At 41.1% G+C, this 19,491-nt stretch overlaps 1 protein-coding gene and 1 long non-coding RNA gene across 4 annotated transcripts in view; both read right to left on the bottom strand.

Annotated features, from left to right (window-relative positions):
* agmo (alkylglycerol monooxygenase) overlaps positions 1–9,056 on the bottom strand; it is a 71,356-nt gene extending 62,300 nt beyond the window's left edge. Inside the window, exons 1-3 of one of the 3 annotated variants that reach the window (XM_034103243.2) lie at positions 8,671–8,748; positions 2,922–3,048; positions 1,865–1,995 (exon numbers count right to left, since the gene is read on the bottom strand). In XM_034103243.2, the coding sequence (XP_033959134.2) occupies positions 1,865–1,995; positions 2,922–3,048; positions 8,671–8,693 (281 nt within the window). In that variant the 5' untranslated portion in view covers positions 8,694–8,748. Of the gene's footprint in view, positions 1–1,864; positions 1,996–2,921; positions 3,049–8,670 lie in introns of all 3 variants that reach the window. The other 2 variants (XM_034103244.2, XM_034103245.2) reach the window with 2 other exon arrangements.
* A 7,932-nt stretch (positions 9,057–16,988) lies between these two features.
* LOC139435501 (uncharacterized) lies at positions 16,989–18,361 on the bottom strand. The gene is made up of 4 exons (XR_011644745.1): positions 18,075–18,361; positions 17,858–17,946; positions 17,491–17,628; positions 16,989–17,078 (listed from the first exon to the last, which is right to left on the bottom strand). It is a non-coding gene; the product is annotated as an uncharacterized lncRNA (long non-coding RNA).
* Positions 18,362–19,491: the final 1,130 nt, after the last annotated feature.

Here is a 19,491-nt window from a genome sequence, read left to right as displayed (position 1 = left end):
TGCAATGTAATGTTTGTGTAGCAATAATACATACAACATATATTGGGGCACAGGTTGTTTATCCTTGACAGTCGCACAGTGGGCACACACTGAGTGTTTTCATATTCAGCAAATGTGTACACGCTAAACTGCAGACCTCAAGAAGAAATAATACTTTCATTCACTCACGGCAAAAGTTACTTTACTTACTATAAAAACTCACGGTAAAAAAATGCACTCCCTATTCCATTGTCATGAAGGTGGAATCTAACTATATCCAGAATACGTTTTATTGGATCCAGGCTAGAAACATGTTTATTTCTGCTGTAAAGTTGGGCATTTTAACATGGGGGTCTATGGGAATTGCTCCTTTTTGCATCCATCCCCTGTCGGCCACTAGATGAACTGCAGTTTGTGGCACTTCCTTCTGGGCTTCCCGGTTCTTGCGCTATGAAGCGCTGATTGGCTGTGGGTGGGCCAGACGTGCATATGGGTGGGCCAGACCCGGGCCCACCCACAGCTACGCCGCTGGTACAAGATCTGTGTGCTTCTACTTTTACTCAAGTACAAGATCTGAGTCCTTCTACTTGTACTCAAGTACAAGATCTGAGTACTTCTACTTTTACTCAAGTACAATACCTGAGTCCTTCTACTTGTACTCAAGTACAAGATCTGAGTACTTCTACTTTTACTCTAGTACAAGATCTGCGTGCTTCTATTACTCAAGTACAATATCTATACTTATAGCACCTCTGTTTATAGCCTATGAAAAAAACTATTAGAAAACGAAGCCTAAAGCTAACGTTAGCAGATAGTAACAATGTATGCTAGTTAGCTAGCTCAATGATTCATTAAATAATATTGCGATAGAAAAACTTCTCAGTGCACATCACGCTCTGCCGCTCTGACAGGGAGCTCTGCTCTTAACACCTGAACGGCCCATTCTAACAGCTGTTCACCAGCGGTCCAACACAGTGACTCCGGACCACACAGTTAATATTAACGAACGCACCCGTACTGTAGCTGCTGAAGCTACAGTGTAGAGTAGACCCTCATAGCGGAGCAGCAGAGCTGGCCCGTCTACACTACAGGCATCAAAAAATCTTGAAGCTGGGCGTGTCTGAGGCTTGGCGATTTCTCGCGCCCAAGGCGACCAACAACCAATCAGGAATCTCCCGCCCGCCCCCGGCATACAAAGCAATAGCAATGTTAAAACGAAGTAAACTGGATATAAAATCCCCAAACAGGCGAAAACCTACCAGTTTCACCCACTGTCTCTGCCATCTCCCTCCATGCCTCGCTCCTCCGGTTTGTATCCCGGTAGATGAACACAACAGAGACTGATCATACAGCACCGAGTGATTCACTACCGCTCCATTTTTTTGAATATGAGGAAATTACCTGCGTAGTCTCTCTCAGCATACACGCGGTTTGATTGGCTAGCGCTTGTACTGTCAGATTTGCATACACAGGATTTGATTGGCTGATGCCAAGCATCGAGCCTATGCCGATAGATGCTCGTGATGCTTGCAAAGCCATGCTCCCCACAATGCAGTTCGGCGAAGTTTAAAAATCTTCTACGTCACCCCATTCAAATGAATGGGCGAAGCGTTGAAAGCATTTTTCAATGCCTGTAGTGTAGACGGGCCGTGAGCCGACAGGCAGGAAGACTCGAGCACATAGCTCGCGCTACATTATAATATATAAAAAATCTATATGAATCACACAAACAACCTATTTTGGATTCAAAACGGCAAATTTCGCCGAAAGATGACAAGTTTGCATCCCTGTAACAAAAAAGTAATTCTTTCTGGTATGACATGCAGCTCCACTATCTGATTATAACGTATAGTACGGCCCGACTATGAGCAGCTAAAACACTCACAGTGGGATTCTGGAGATCATTCCAGCAGATACAGAGGTGAGTCCATCACTGAGGGTGACCACTGGGGCTCCTGTCTTCAGAAAACCCACCACCAGCTCCAGCACCATCAGCCCTACAAAGAAAGGAGTAGCCTACGCACACGCACACACACACACACACACACACACACACACACACACACACACACACACACACACACACACACAATCAAGATTCAGCACTGTTACAAACTGTGAAAACAAGACAGTTTCAAGCTGTGTCTCAGCTTGAATATTTGTCTTGGAAGAAGAGTTTAAATCTTGCAGGACTTTCATGTCTTGTGATCCATGTTTATTTCCCTTCACCAGTCTGGAGAAAATGGTCTTAAGCCACAATGTATTGGCAGATTGGAGATCACAAACATTTGTCTGAGCAGAGCTGCACTGGCGGAAAAAAGGATCTCATTGTTTGCTTTAAAGATCAGGGCTAGAAAAAACACTCCATGAAACTTAATTGTCTTATAAATACAGCAAAGTCCTCTAGATAGTGGTAAGATAGTTAGCATGTTAGCTTAAGGCTGGGCCCTTTGACTTGGCACGCAAGTTTTTAAATTTTTTAAGTATCCTTCCCCATTGTAAATGTATTTGAATTTTGAAAAGTTCAAAATGGTTAATGCCTATAAAAATGTGTACACATGTATCAAGAAGTTGCCCCTATTTTCTCTGTTTGGTCAACTTTAACCATATGCTGCAGCAATATGACATTCAAAGTTTTCTTTGTTTCTTTTCTTTAGCAACTATTTTTTGCACATGATGCCACATGATTTTCTTTCATTTTTGATGTAAACAAAAGACTCAATTATTCTTAGCCAAAGTGCGAAAGTATGCATTAGCTCAAGTAGCTACTTATGACAGAACAAATGGTAAGCACAAAGCAAACAGTCACTGACAGACCTCTCTTTCTAACTGTGCTAGAAACATGTAATAACCCCGTAATGGGTCTGTCAAACATGGAACAAATTAGTGAGGGACGGGGTTAACAAACAGGTCAAGACTGCGGCTTCAGCAATGTGTCAGACCTGCTGGTGAGCTCTAGCTCGAACTCTCGAAGGCACACCTTGACCAAGTGACTGCAGTCGTAACCGGGACACATGGCCCGTTGAGAGCCAGGAATGAAGGGCGTGACGAGACCGCAGAGGAGCACATCTGCAGGTGGGAAGGGAGGAAGTGTGTGTGTTTGATGGAAGTGAGAGTGAGAGTGCATGCATGTGTGTGCATATCCACATGTGAATGCTTCCACTTTAACATGCAGGTGTGTGATGTGAGTGTGTGTGCACAAGCAGAGGCGAGAGCACCACGAGGGACCAGCGATCACACGCAACGCTCCCAACATCTGGCAGCAGACTGCAGAGCCGCCGCCAACAAATGGGCTCACAGCGAGGCACACCTCCTCCAAACCCGCTGAGAGAGAGATTATCATTCTGGACGCCATTCTAAAACCTTCCCTCCTTTTTTTCTCTCCTTTCTAGCAGATAGTTTTACCTCCGCAGCCCCGCGTTCTTGACAGCTTGGGACAAAATTAGTCTGCAGGGCAAATTGATTCTTAAAAAAGCAAGGGCAAAACATACGTGTCTTTGTTTTTATAACTTTCTTCATCTTTTTGCTCATTTCTCTTCCTTTTTTATGATGTAATTGTCCTCCATTTTAATTTTTCCTCTTTTTCAACGAGATATTTTCCTCTGAATATGGACATCAGAAACTGTTTTTCCTTTTGTTTTTTATCCTTTTGCAAATAAACAAATGCATACTGAAGAAAGCCTATTTAATACTGAAGCATACGTACATCCTTTGTGAACCGTTTGTTGTGGCATCTAGTTACTTTATTAGATTTTATTCTGAATTCGGGCCTTGGAACATTACATTTGTGGACCAGATGTCTGCATTTTCCCCAAACAGCCTCTTTAATAAGGTCACGGATGACTGATGTTGGTTGACGACATTCAGGCTGAGAATATACTTTTATCTCTGCTGTCTGACAAAAATATTGTGTTTGCATTCAGGTCACTAAATAGCTACGACGAGGCATTGCAATGACCTGCTCAGTCCTGATTCCAAACTATTCTAAAATTGGAAGATTGTGTTTTGCTTTTCTAATTGATGTCGCCTCTTGAGAGAACAGAATAATTAACTTAAACACTGCTGAGTCACACACACACACCCATGCTAACTTTTATCACCTTCAAGCCCTGCAGCAATAACAAATTTGTTTAATCACGGTTGGTAGTGGGGTATAAGGATCCTGCTGTGAGGGTAATTGTTCTCCTCCCCTGATGTGCCTCATAAAAACCTCATAACAAACATGTGCTGTTAAACCTGCACCACACATCTGCCACAATAAAAGGAAACTGAGACACTGTAAACTGACTGAGAAGCAGAAGAATCCACAAAGTTTTTTAAATTGTGCATTTAGTAGGCATGGGAAATTATTTAGTTGCTTTTAGATGTCTAACCGAAGTCTGACTTGTTTGTCATTCTGATTCTGAATTTAGGAGTACTGGTTTCAGATAGTATACATTTCACTACTGCAATTAATCTAATTAGTGTGTCTGTGTGTACTATGCGAGGGATCTGTTCTCTGGTCTCCGTTTCAAAAGAAAGGCCTAATCTCAATAAGACTGAATAAATGAATCTTGACCTCAACTGACATTGCAGAATAATGTAAATTGTCTATTCTTTGTTAATAATCTTGCACCCAAAAAAACACCTGCATCTTTGTAGTTTGGCAAAGGTAAAAAACTGTATACTTTATTTGCCTGTAGAGACAAATGTAAACAGACAGGTAATTCAAAGCTTTCTATTAACCCTTGTGCCCTCCTCGAATGTTCAACCTTTCGACCCCTTCGTGGCAAAAATGTACACGCCCATAATAACTGCTATTAAATCATCATACATCAACTTTTTTTTCATGAATCACTTAAACAACTTATAAGGTGCTCAAAACTACCAAACATTCAATCATTTTCTGGATTTTAACCCTTTAAATGCCTGTTTCATTATTTGAATTATTTCATTATTTATTACAAAAAAACACAAAAAATGAGTAGGGGCATGGAACGTTGGTGGTTATTAGAGTCTTAGATGAGTCAAAGATTAGCAACAAAATTGATTTGACTGCATTATTATTTTTACGTAGTATCAGATACTACCTCTGGACACCTTCTTGGCAAAAATGTACACGCCCCAAACAACTGCTATTAAATCATCATACATCAATATCTTTCTCTACTTTTTTTCTTTTCTTGAATCACAACTTCTAACGTACTCAAAACTAGCAAACGTTCAATCAGTGTCAGGATTTTAACCCTTTAAATGCCTGTGTGACGAAGGGAACTTCGTCACTATGGACTGACGGCTTCAAGCCGGGTAATATGGCACTTTATTAGCGTGGTTGCACAGTATATGTTGTCTGTGGCTGATGATTGTGTGCACCTGGTGTCCTGTGTTGTCTCCTCCCCCCTCACCTGTGTCTTGTTGTGCTGATTAGAGTGTGTCTATTTAGTAGGGGTGTTGAAAATAATCGTTTCTACGATGCATTGCGATGCGGACGTGGACGATTCGGTCTCGATGCAGTGACGGAAGATAATCGGTTATAGAGTAGTAACGTTGCTTCCTGATTTTCCGGCCGCGGCTTTACTATAACGTTTTTTCTGTCACTTTAATATCAAATCGGTCGGTGACGCAGAGATCAGGGAACATACGTGACAGCGGCACAGCAACACTGAGCAGTCTGCTTTATCCACCAACACAAGAACACCAGTCCAGAACCGACAACAGCAGGACCCGCTCTGACTCACTCCATGTCGCTGCGGCTCAGAGACACAGGGAGGGATTTATGTTTTTCAAAAATAATCGCGTTACAATCATGTCAGGTTTTTGGTGGATTTAATTAAGTCTTGGATTGCAAAGTATGAATGTCCTCTAGCAATTTGCAGACGATATATACGTGTGTAAAGTTTGTGAAGGCAGGAGGAAAAAAGCTTCCGCGATCACCGTCTCCTCTCCGTTACTCCAAGCCCCGCCCCCTCCCTGAAAATAATGAGTGACAGGCTGATAGTGACCCGATAGAAACGTTGTTATTCACTTAATCACTGAGATATAATGAAGCTAATTTAATCTCATACATTCATGGGATTTATGTAACAGTAAGACAGAGAATGTAAGTGTGCACCCACATGCAGTATTTTTGTTTGTATATGCTGTTGTAAATACTCCTGTTGTCTGCTGTGTTCAGACTCAAGTCCTGTGTGTGATGCCACATTCAGGACATTGAGAATGGAACAACTTCACACACGGAGGCTAGACCTATACAATTCATTTATTTTGGTTTATAAATTAATGTCAAGACATTTATGTAATTGATTTCTGAAGCACTTTCTAAATAATAAAAAGAGAGTTCATATGTATTTACTGCATGTATGCATTGATGAAAAATAAGCCATGTGCAGTAATATAGAAAATTGAGGATGCAACGCATTGGTATGAATCGTGATGCACCGTGATGCACCGGGATATCGAACCGAATCGAATCGTTGACAGGATAATCGTAATCGAATCGAATCGTGAGACCAGTGAAGATGCACAGCCCTACTATTTAGGCTCTGTTTCTCTGTCTGTTGAGAGCATTTATTTGAGTTCCTCTGACCCTTCCTCTGAAAGTGGAGAGGACACGGAATGCCGTCCACAGAGAGGAGACAGAGAAGAACGGAGGTCGTTCTCCCAGGAGCTGGGGAAAACCAGGGTGTCCTCACAGATTGTGAGAAGAAAGCCCCCCGTGGTGGTGGATGGTGGGCCGGACCCTCAGTGTCCTCTCCACTTTCAGAGGAAGGGTCAGAGGAACTCAAATAAATGCTGGACTCCAGAGAGCATTCAGTGTCAGACCCCCCTCGAACCTTGTGTCTTCTTCAGATGAGTCCTGCAGCTCGCTGGTAGAAGAAGGCTACAAGATTACTTCTGAAGTCTCTTCTGCACTGAAATGCTTCTTCATTTGAGTTCCTTCTCTTTGCTCCAGGTCTTTCTCCTTCTCTGCTCACTAAATAAATAAGCCCTTGGTCAAACTGAATGTTTCTCTTTGGCAGCCAGGTGCATAAACACACCAACAGTTGTTTTTTGTTTTTGAGTAATCAAGCAGCTCTTCAAAGACACATCAAACGCATCTCTCAAAATATGGCCTTTTTTCCCATGGAATGATCCGTGCATGCTTACAGATTCACACACACACACACACACACACACACACACACACACAGAGAGGTGTGTGCTGGTTGTGAGCACCAGGTCACATGCTGCAGGACCTGCTGGTCTGCTGCTGGAAATGACACACACACACACATACACACGTACACACACACACACCACTCTCGGGGCCCCCTGGTAGTCACACGGCTCCATAATATAAAAAATGTAAGAATTTCATGCGTCGGCCTACAGTGGGAAAATTGTGTAATCTGGTGGAATAGAGTAGAAATATCAAATATCACTACTTTTCTTCTAAATGAAATGCTGACATTACAAAAAGCATGGTTTTATACTGCAATGAGAGATGAGTGAGATCAAAAAATGTGGTTTGAACGGAAGTCAATGAGGCATTTTTTAGATAAATGAAATAATTAAAATAATGAAACCGGCATTTAAAGGGTTACATTCCTGACAATGATTGAATGTTTGCTAGTTTTGAGTACGTTAGAAGTTGTTTAAGTGATTCAAGAAAAAGAAAAAAGTAGAGAAAGATATTGATGTATGATTTAATAGCAGTTGTTTGGGGCGTGTACATTTTTGCCACGAAGGGGTCCAGAGGTAGTATCTGATACTACGTAATAAATAATAATGCAGTGAAATCAATTTTGATGCTAATCTTTGACACATCCAAGACTCTAATAACTCATTTTTTTGTGTTTTCTATTAAGAGAAATTAAATAATTCAAATAATGAAACAGGCAATTAAAGGGTTAAAATCCTGAAAATTATTGAATGTTTGGTAGTTTTAGCACGTTAGAAGTTGTTCAAGTGATTCATCGAAAAAAAGTTTTAAAAAATATTGATGTATGATGATTTAATAGCAGTTTTTATGAGCGTGTACATGTTTGCCACGAAGGGGTCCAGAGGGTGCAAAATGCATCATGAGAGTATACAAAACATGTAAGAGTAAACGACAATGGATTTCAAAAATGTTACTCAAAAGAAGACTTCTTGCAAAAATCCAGGCCAAAAGCTGTAACACAGCTGAAATGATCAAATAAAAAAAAAAAGTCGGGAAAAATGTACAAAAATGCATCAAAACTGATGCACAAGGGTGCATCAGTTTTCTTCCAGATGATTGACTATTAAGTCTTTTTTATTGAGTTATTTTAGATACTAACGTTGTAACTAACACATTTTCCATTAATGTACAGATTTTTTTTTAACTAATGTTTACATTTTATATACAAAAAGATATCTGAACATTATTTTAAATATGTAATCACTGTGCCTGTTGTTTGTGGGAGGCTACAAAAGTCTTCTAACTCTAAATAATCGTGTATATCTGCAGCTCTCTAGTTGATAGGCTTACTTAAGCACTTTTTTAAATACACTTTTCAATGCAGCACTAGTGCTATTATTATCTGGTTTTACGACTTTTAGTATAGGCCAAAGGCTTAAAGTACTTCTTCAATCTCTGAACGACAATAGGCAAAAGGTCACCTGAGGTGCCTCAGAGAAAGAAGGTTGAATTATTTTGCACAACAACAAATCATACAAAACATCACATACTGAAAGTGAATCTGTACCGACCTGTTGTACATATTGAGGCACATCCTCTACTTTCTGGAAAGATGATTCATTCGGTGTGATCATGAAAAACATTGCCCGGGCCCCCGTGTCGGGGTTCACAGCTCCAGCCATTGGCAGACCGCACCGTGCTCACCGCTAATCCGTGTCACTCTCTGTTACCTGCGCAGGTATTGAGCGTTCCTTTGGATCTACTTTCTCTGACGTGTTCGCCGTTTTACAGCCTTGTTTTCCTCTTTTCCAAATTAACCAGGTCAGTTGCGCAATTGAGAGCGCCCCAGCAAACTTCCCACACACAGGAAGAGGAGTCCGTGACAGTTAAAGCTGCAGAATACAGGTACTGTATTTATTCAGCTGTAAATTCTGCTTCGTTTAAAGGTTGGCAGGGAAGGTTATCTTTGGTCAGGGTATCTTCAAGGTATCTCACGCCTTATCGCTTTATCTCGCGAGAGTTATCGCTGTTTGTACATGTTTTACCAACACATCCTCACTCCCAGGTCGACCTGTTGACGTTATGTCAAGTCCCCTGTGTCGGCTTTTTCCAACGTGACACACTCACATTTATAGTTGTGAGTGTGTCTGGGCTCCTCTCCTGTCTCTCTCCTCTCCCCCTGCTCCTCTTTGAGGCAGCAGCAAAGACTAGTTTTAGCTCTCAACAAGTTTTTAAAGTTTATCTTATACCTTTTGTAGTGGCAATTTCTTATATTACTTTATATCAGGGGTGTCAAACTCAAGGCCCGGGGGCCACATTCGACCCGCGACTTCATTTTATGTGGCCCCACAAGAGCTTGCAAAGAATATAATATGATTATTATACGGTTACATGCTACAGAAGCACGTTGCCCATAAACTACATGTCCCACAATGCATCTCAAATATGACTTTTTTCTCAGAATTTGCCTTTTTTTTCTTCAAAATATGCATTTTTTGATAGAATTCCTTTTTCTCAGAATTAGATTTTTATTTCAAAATGTCACTTCTATTTCTTTTTTCTCCAGAATTTGGCTTTTCTTTTTAAATCATTTTGGGACGTATACGCACTGAAGAGACTTGCCCTAGACTTCTGCTTTCAGACGTAGTTAATTATGAAGTTATTACCCTATCCGATGATAATCCAATGCAGAGGCAATGATGTAATATAATACATTATTTTATATATATGATATATTTATATATGTATTTTTATATAGCTTTATATGGTAAAACCAAATGATGATATTATGCTTAGAAACTGTTTGGTCAACTCGACCTGTTGTACCACACGGTAGCTTCCTGCCAAGGTCGTACCTGGAAAATGGGGCTCTGCCTATGAAAGCATCGTAAGATAACAGTCAGGAGAATGTCTTATCTCTTTTCCTTTCTGCACAGCAACAGTCCTCTATAAAACACACACACACATTATACCCTGTGCACACTCCTGCAGACTATCCTATACTCTGTGAGACCTGTGCCTTTGAAGCTTCAAATAAATAACCAACAAGACAACGCTGTTTGCTTTCACCAGTTTATTATTGATTATTCTCATTGTACATCTTTGCAGTATTGACACTTTTTTCACCTAGTTAATTTTTTTTTGTTATTATTCATGCATATTTTACTAATCACTCCCCCCTCAAATGGAAATATGTGTTTACATAAATGGTGACCAAACCGTTTGAGACCCACAGAGAACTTAGACTAACTATCTAAACACTCAGAGTCCTTTACCTCACCTGAGCTGTAGTTATCAGTCTCTCAGTCTGACAGCAGAGGACTCTCCTCCACCTTGTTGACAGCTCATTATATATCCGTTAGCGCAGCTAGCTAGCACCAGATGCTAACAACAACAATACACGTAACCGGTGCACGCGCTTTCTCTCGCTTGCGCCACACACACACACACACACACACACACACACCCCTCCCGAGCTTGAATGACAAACAGAGACCAATCGAGGGCATTAGTATGATCTGTATGAAAGTGGCCATGTCGGCAGGCCACATCATGTAGACAGCCAGTCACCCTCTGTGAGGCAGAGTCAGACCCACATTTGCGCAGCGTTGCGTTCACAATACATAAAAAAAAATCCTCAGGCCAGCAGGCCACTTAGCAGGCCAGGCCACCGGGAAACCTCCCGGTGCTCCCGATGGCCAGTCCGGGCCTGGATTGAAGAGTTACGACAACGGAAGTCCAAAAACGGTTATCGTCACGTGGTTCATGTAGACGAGGATCGTTCCCCGGAAGTTCATGGCGGGCAATGCGAATACGCTAGGCTTGTTTGAGACAAGCAAGACCTGCGCAGACCTGCGCAGTTGCGATCAACGTCTTGCTAGTGCGTTGCATGATGGTTAGTCATTTTGTCCGACTTGCTCTGGACAACACATCCTCACTCCCAGGTCGGCCTATGTTGACGTTATGTCAAGTCCCCTGCCGGCTTTTTCCAACGCAAGGGGGGGGGCCTTAGCGTCCATTTTCAACGCGAGGGGGGGGGCCTTAGCGTCCATTTTCAACGCAAGGGGGGGGCCCTTAGCGTCCATTTTCAGCTTTCCGGGATGTCCATGTGCTTCTATGGACGCTCATGGAAGCACGGCATTCGTTTGTGTCAACTGCCCTTAAAGGCAATGAAGACACTACACTACCCAGAATCCCCAGCCATCGTTTGGACTACACCATGTGCTCTGTTTGACAAACCCCGTGATAGTCCTCAAGCTCTGTGATTGGAGAGTGTGCTCCGAGGGTTACCGAGCCTCGAACAGCACTTGAAATGGGATGGAACCACGGCAGACTGTTCAAAACTGGATTTGAACGGGTCCACCGCGTCCCCCCCCCCCCCCCCCCCCCGTCCCCAGAACTACACATGCTGGCTATTCTGTTTCGCAACATGTTCTCTATGGCACGTCTCTACTGGGAGTTGTAGTTTTAAAAGACGTTTTCGTATTTCCCATAATAAGAAGTTGCCAGTATTAAACTGTGTACATCCCTGGAGGTTTAGGGGACAGGAAACACTCACATTTAAAACATATAATTAATAAATGGGTGAAAATTGCTGGTGCCCATAATGGGCAGTATTAATATATATACCCACACGCCAGCTAAGGTCAGAAGAGCTTTATTTAACAGCTGGACTTATGTTTGTGACCCCTCCTGTTGTTAATTGATAACATTACATTACATTACATTAATTGATAAGCCTGAAACATGCACTTGTCAAGGTTCATAGGCACATTTTGCAAATATGGCAGTAGCCATCGATCAGCTTAAGATAAGATATACTTTATTGATCCCAAGTTGGAACATTTGCGTTACATCAGCATGTGTAACAGTTAAATCTGCAGTGGTGTTTATTTGAAAATCATTTAGTATAATCACACAAATTCTGTGTTTTATATTTAACAATTCTGTGTTCTTTATTTATTGATTGTTCAATACCTGACAAGGCCGGAGATGAAATATCTGCATACATCTTATAAGAGCATAATACATTATGTATAATATCAGTTAAAATAAGTGCTTCAACATAGTTAACATTGCTGGAGGTATGCACAAATATTGATAGATGTCTTGTAATGCACTATTGAGGAACCTGCGACCCAAGTTTTTCATTCAGTGCAGAACTACACCATAGTTGTGTAGGCCTATATGATCTGTCAATAAACCTTAGAAAATCTTGAAATCTTGAACGGGATGTGCAAAATAGTCATTATATACAGTCTTTAATTAACTATTAGTAGAGAATAACGAGTAATGAATATACTTTATAGGGATCCTATTAATATCTAATAATAAAAATAATGAAATTCAATAACATGCTTTAACCACCAGGTGTCTCTTTATATCATCTGTGCACCTTTATATCATCTGTGCATCTACCAATTGGATCAAATATAAAAGTGAGCCGAATTAGTGTTGATACGGCAAAGAGACGTATTGTGTGAAAAGAAATGTAAGATGTTGTTTAATGGCTGATATATTTATGATCCACGTCACGTTTTCAGTTCCTCATGTTTGTCTTCTCATCAGGGCTCTATAAATACAGAACTACGGCAGATATGTAATATTTAATGCAGCCGAACCGTGTATTACAATGCCGTTATGTGATGACTTTCAAAGAGAAAAGCAAGCACACTCGGAATAAGGTATTATTTTATTTTCTTTAAACGTTTTCGGTCTGTTTCCGGTATTTGTTAATGACGATGTGCTGTGAGATGTGAGACTGGAATTGCACAGGGGGAAATAACGTATCTTTAGATGCGGATTTTGTTAAACTAATATGTTTGCGCTGTGGACCAACACTATACATTGACGGGGAAGGGGGTAGCAATAAAGATAACACCATTAAACAGTTACACAACATAACAGAAATAATATCGATAGCAGCGTCCCTAGCAACCACCTTGGTAACAATGAAAACGTTGGACGCAATTTCCTGAAGTAATCTTCGTAAAATAACTAGCAAACTAAAGATCATGTACATCCACTGCACACATAATCTGAAATAACAACTCATATTTCTCGCATCAAATGACATCAAAACGCATTTTAATAGCCAAACTAACTTTAAAATAGGCATTTTACACCCAGAATAAAACGAAGTTCGGCCATGTTTTCTTTTTCTGCAGGGAGAAATGATAGCTGGGGATTCTGGGTAGTGTAGTGTCTTCTGCCATCATTTACTCCGAAAAAAGATTTGTTTCTCCAAATCGAAGGGGAAAAATACAAAAGCATTGCACACAATTTAAACCAATCAATGTTGTGTAATTAACAAGGATAATCTGGTGTTTTTTAGTCGATGAGTAGTGCAGATATCACTGTAAAATCAATCGTCAGTAAGGGGAATATTTACTTCCGGGTGTACAATTCTCCGCTATCCAATGAGAATGGACGCTCACATTGCCTTTAAGGGCAGTCGACACAAATGAATGCCGTGCTTCCATGAGCGTCCATAGAAGCACATGGACATCCCGGAAAGCTGAAAATGGACGCTAAGGCCCCCCCCCTTGCGTTGAAAATGGACGCTAAGGCCCCCCCCCTTGCGTTGAAAATGGACGCTAAGGCCCCCCCCCTTGCGTTGGAAAAAGCCGGCAGGGGACTTGACATAACGTCAACATAGGCCGACCTGGGAGTGAGGATGTGTTGCTCTGGAGGCTCGCCCACATGAGACTTTGAAATCTCGCGGGACAAAGACGCCCGCAGCCTTGAGAGCGAGGCGAGGCGAGTTGGCGCACTTGGGCTGAAGTCGAATAGTCCATTTAGCTTAGGAACCTTCCTAAAGGAGTGAAATGACCCGGAAGTCCCTCAGTGGCCATGATAAGTGCCGTTCGAATTCTCTAGAATGATGAGAATGATAGGAAAGGAGGTTTCAAACTTCCTTTATAACCTCCTTTAGCTTAGGAACCACTGGACCTCCCTAACCGACAGGAGAAGCGAAAATGCTTCCCCACAATGCCTTGCAGCCGCAGCATTTGCCGTCACTCAACAGTCGGCCGTTCACGGAAACAACCGATTATGACCGAGAAATTATATCATGAAAGTTACGGTGCTTATTAAGCATTTTAAAACATAGGTGGTAAGTTGCCAAAGTGCTTTGTTTTGAACGTTCATCAGTATTATAATCAAAAAGAGAAATATGAACGTTAGTTTTCACTGAAATTATCAAATAAAGTCAACATTTCAGTCTTTACTGAGCTGTGTGGGGTTTGTTCAACTTTTAAAAGATGTTTGAATGGTGATATACACAGTGATAGATGTTAAGGACTAACGTTTATAATAAATACATCTGTATTGATTTTAAGATCTTTAGTTCATACAATCATACGTATTGGGATCATTTGTATTAATGTGGAGAGGGTGACGAGCATAAGTTTCACTTTCCTTTTTTATTTCAATTCCAACTTTGGTCATGAAGAATATGTTTCTCTGTTGTCTGAGCAGCAGCATCAGAGCACGGTGCAGAGTCTCTAGATGAGTTTACAGTAGTCCCTCGTTCTTATTAAACATCCATGTTGTAGTCCGCTGTATAGAAAACTGTGGTTTCCATAGTTTCCCCACAGCAGCAGACGCACACAATGACGTCCGCTGGCGCATCATAAACACGTCGGTTAGTGAAAGTGCATTCGGATTCTCTAAAGTACCGCAGTCTCTTCTCCTAAGTCCTTTTGAATTCTACTATCCACTATCCCTTAACCCCGTGACGTTTCACTCAGAGGTCAAGGAATAGACGATAGGGTTAGAACTTAGGAGCTGATTTTTAAACTATCCGACTGCAGCCTTGCTCTCCACGAGCTGCGGAAGCGAAATGCTTGATGGGAAACGACTCGCTGGTATCTCGAGCTGAGCGCTCATTGGTGGTTTTTACCACGTGCTGCTGATGAAACTCTCCAATTGGCTGGCAAAAGTTTGTTGTTGTTTTGTGTCAGTTTTACGTCGCCACATCCATTCCCATTTTTCATCATTGTTCCACAATGTTTATCATCATGAAATGAATATCTATATATTTTATACTATACTGCTTACCGTTTTCATACTTTATATATCTTAGCATATTCATACACACTGTTCATACTGCTCACAGGCTGATATCTAGTGTATTCATACCCCACTGTTTATTCATCATTCAATTCATTCTATATGTTATTCTGTAGATTGTGTACATTACTTTCCACTTCGCTGCTTGTTGCACCTGGTTAGAAGCTAAACTGCATTTCGTTGTCTCAGTACCTGTAATATGTGCAATAACAATAAAGTTTCTCTTTAAGTTAAACCAAATCATTAAAATAAAATCTATTGTAATGTAATGATTTAGTTTAACCTTATTTATTGAATACATCATTTAAAATGGCAAGATTAAATCAAATTACATCCATGTTGTACACATCATAAAGCTTAAAGTGGCAGCTAAAGAATTAACACAGCAGCAGGTCTGTTCAATTCATGCTCATTAAGCTTCATGTGTGCGGATCTGAAGGGACTGATCATTTGTAGCCTGTCACCTATCAGTTTTGCAAACATTAAGAGGGAGGAGCATTTCTAATTATGGAACCCAGTCACTGGTGTGGTTCCTCATCATGACTGAATTAACAAACCTATATAAAGCAATGGAGATCACCTTTGTCTACAGTGGGTAAAATGGAATTTGTGGTGCTTACACTGCGTGATGGACAGGGAGACATCACTGTAAGAGTCTCACAAGACATTTCCCAAAGACTACAAAATGGTGAGTAAACAACTACATTGCATTCCAACAATCTGGATATGATTTTAAATGATGTAAATTATTTTTCAGATAACAGTTTAGCAGCTGCACTTATGCAGCAAGCAAGGGCTGCAACAAATGCACAAAGTAAGCTATCATTTAAATCAAAAATGGTATTGTCTTTTAATGCAAATCAAACAAATGACATATTCATGTTTATTGTAAACAAATATTTAATTTTCTCTCAATCACAGTCCCTTTAGATCATGTCATTCTCCATACAATACATGTGGGATTTCTATTGCATCCACTTCATCTGCAACGATAAACGCCAACGCAATTTCCGCCATTGCAAACCCAGCCAGTCAAGCCGACTCCGAGTCCGAGCTGTCCGATTTAAGACGAGCATTTTGACACCTCCCCCGGCTGCGATCGGCTACTCTCGTCTACTTTCGAGGCGAGCCGCAATGTGTCTCAAACAAGCCTACTGATAACAGGAGATAGAACTACGATCAGTCAGGAGCATCACTTTCTAATGTGTATTGATATATTTAGCGGGAGGGGATCTAAAGTAATGCTTTAAAATTCAGATTAGATTAATTTCTACCATTTTCTTAAATTCATGGTAGCTTCAGTAATCCTATGGTAATTGAGGACACAAGTTATCTAAATGACTAATGTCATCTTGATGGCTTTCAGAAAGAACAGGAAACCGACAGGTGACTATCAAAGGACTAGCAGCAACAGCAGCATGATGATGATGTTAAATGTGTTGTTTTAGGAACATCCATTGCAAATACATGGAATTCAATAAACATTGAATAGCATATCATGCAGTTTGTCTGTGCCTTTTCCTCCGTGTTGTCCTGGTTTGCTGTGCTGCCTCCTAGTCGCCACCATGGTTTGCTGTGCTGCCTGGGGATGCTCAAATCGCTCCGAGAAAGGAGTACGAATGTACGGCTTCCCCACTGACACAGAGCGGAGGAAAAAATGGCTGGCTCAAGTCAGCAGGAGCAATTTCACGACCAACAGCAAAAAATATGTGAGGTAATTATATACAAACACTGCATTTGCACTTTTTCACAAAACGAAAACCACACCATTGGGAAAGCTTAATGTTTTGTTTAATACAAAAAAACAGGGAAAGGCTTGAAAAACACTGAGTTGAGACTCAGGGTGCAGGGTGAGGGTCTCAGTGCAGGTATTCAGGCTCCATTGAATCCCCCTCTGGTTCTTGTGCTGAAAGAGGGAGTAACAGACAGGAGAAAGGGTCATACACACCTATTGGATGGGAAATTGCCTTGGGGAGATAAGGTGTGGTCTTGGTCCCAACTGAAGTTATGGAACTTTATTATTTGTGAGTTTAACAAAGTATGACAAATGGCATCAGTAACAGATGTGATATGAATTTCTATAAAGTTGTCTCACATTCTTGGTCATATTTTATATACAGTATGTAATGAGTATAACATGTCCAGTAAGTATAAAGTGTTTCCTAATACTGTGTATTCAACCACTATGGAATATGTATGTGGGCAGACAAAACTGAGTTGTTCTGTGTGTGAAGTAACCTCAAGTCACATTTTGATGCAGACCAGTTTGTCAAGACAAAAAAGGGCAAGACTAGGCTGAGAGCAGAGGCTATACCCACCATCTTCGTGCATCGCCCTGTGGTCAAAAAGAGAAGGGCCCCTGCACCACGATTCACCCCGGGACCTGTATCTACAAAGCCCATAGCTCATGATCACAGCTGTAGGAGCCAATTAACTGTGGGTATAAAGGTAGGAACCTATGTGTGTTGGGGAGAGGTTCCGCCGGAAGGCCCATACAGTTTTTGAACACACACACAAGGAGCACACACGGAGAGCACACACGGAGAACACATACGCTACGGAGAACACACACACACAAACACGCGATTACAAGCAAAGCAAAGGTATTGTGTAAACAGTAATATCGTGTGGTGAATATGGAAAGAAGCAAGTGGACTGTTTCAAACTGGAAACTTTGTTTCTGACCTTTATTCGGCAGCAAACTTGTGTGCGTCAATTACACCCACCAAGCGGATCCTCAGAGGCTTAAAGCGTTGGCTTAGCCTCTACAACAGCTATAGTGTGAAAGGTGACACAGGTATAATAAGTATGAACTCTTAGTAACAAAAGTAATATTTCTTATTTTTAAGTGGTATAATATTTTAAATGTTCGAAAATGTACAGTGCCATGTCTTCTACTTACATTAGTCTCAAAGATTGAGGGAAGAAGGGAAGGGATCACTGCCCTCCACCTGCCAGCACCCAGCCAGAGGAGCGCAAACAACAAAAACAAGCAAGGTGTCCCGTCATGTACCTGGAAGTTTGGGTTGGCAAAATGGAGTAAGAGAGGGACTTGAAAAACCTTGGTGGCTCTCTACTCATGTTGTTACAGTTGTCTTGGTTACAGCTCTCAAGTTTTTTTTTTGCCATTTCCACATCTTTAGAAAATATGAAATAAAAAATTGAAGTGAAATCAACCTCTTCTCTGGAGAACAAACTTTGATTTCTCTGTCTTGTGAGTTTGCAGTCTTGCTCCTCCACCTGTAACATCACTGCCCCTCCACCTGCCATACAGTAGGTCAGGGGTTTCCAAACTTTTTCAGCATGAGACCCAAAACAGAAATGTTGTGGTCCTAAGGGACCCAAGCTCAAAACATTTCATGATTTTCCATAATATCTACAGTTACAGTATAAACAAAGAATGCAACACACCATGAATTTAAAATGAAAATATTTATTTAATTGTAAAAGTGCATCGCAGCAATTAGGTTTCTCACCATAACAACCTTCCCTTTGAGCTTGCCCAGAAAATATAAGGATCAAAGCAGAAAGACAAAACATGGGAAGTGCAGTCAAGTATATACAGTTCAAATTTTAATTATACAATTATCAAAAGTGCAATATTAAGTTTGTCACTAGCTCAAAAACTATGTACACACCATTTTAAATGAACAAAGAACAAACATGTTGTTCAATCAGGAGAGACATGATGTATGGAATACATATTTATTATCGGTCACATTATATCAATGGAACATAATGATGACAGTTCATCACAAATGAATGAATGTTGTTTTGGCGATTAGGCCCAAGTTTTAGTAGGATATCAATCGGGAAGGGAAGAACCATTTCCGATGAACCCCCCTGGGTCTAGACACTGGTGGTGGTTATAAGTGGTTAGGTCCGGTTGGAAGGGAGAAGGTTAAGCTTGGCCCTGAGTTGGAAGCAGGAGGCGAAGGGGTGGAGGAGGGTTGCGCGTTGACACCTGGAAGACAGCTGATAGAACAGGGGAGAGCATATATAGAGGGGTTAACAGGTGCGATGATTAACCCTGTAATGAAGGGGCGTGATAGGTTTAGCTGAGGAGAGGCGCTCCCTGTCATTTAGATGCAGGGAGCAAGTATTGCCATGACGCGCAATACGGAGTGTTAGGTCTTCCTGTCTGAACTTGCGCTAAGCTTCATTTCAATCAGGAGAGACATGATGTATGGAATACATATTTATTATCGGTCACATTATATCAATGGAACATAATGATGACAGTTCATCACAAATGAATGAATGTTGTTTTGGCGATTAGGCCCAAGTTTTAGTAGGATATCAATCGGGAAGGGAAGAAC

The sequence above is a fragment of the Pseudochaenichthys georgianus genome, chromosome 16 (genome assembly GCF_902827115.2).
Source record: "Pseudochaenichthys georgianus chromosome 16, fPseGeo1.2, whole genome shotgun sequence".
Taxonomy (NCBI): domain Eukaryota; kingdom Metazoa; phylum Chordata; class Actinopteri; order Perciformes; family Channichthyidae; genus Pseudochaenichthys; species Pseudochaenichthys georgianus.
The sequence above is the reverse complement of the archived record's forward strand: the minus strand, read 5'-3'. Positions and strand labels throughout refer to the sequence as shown.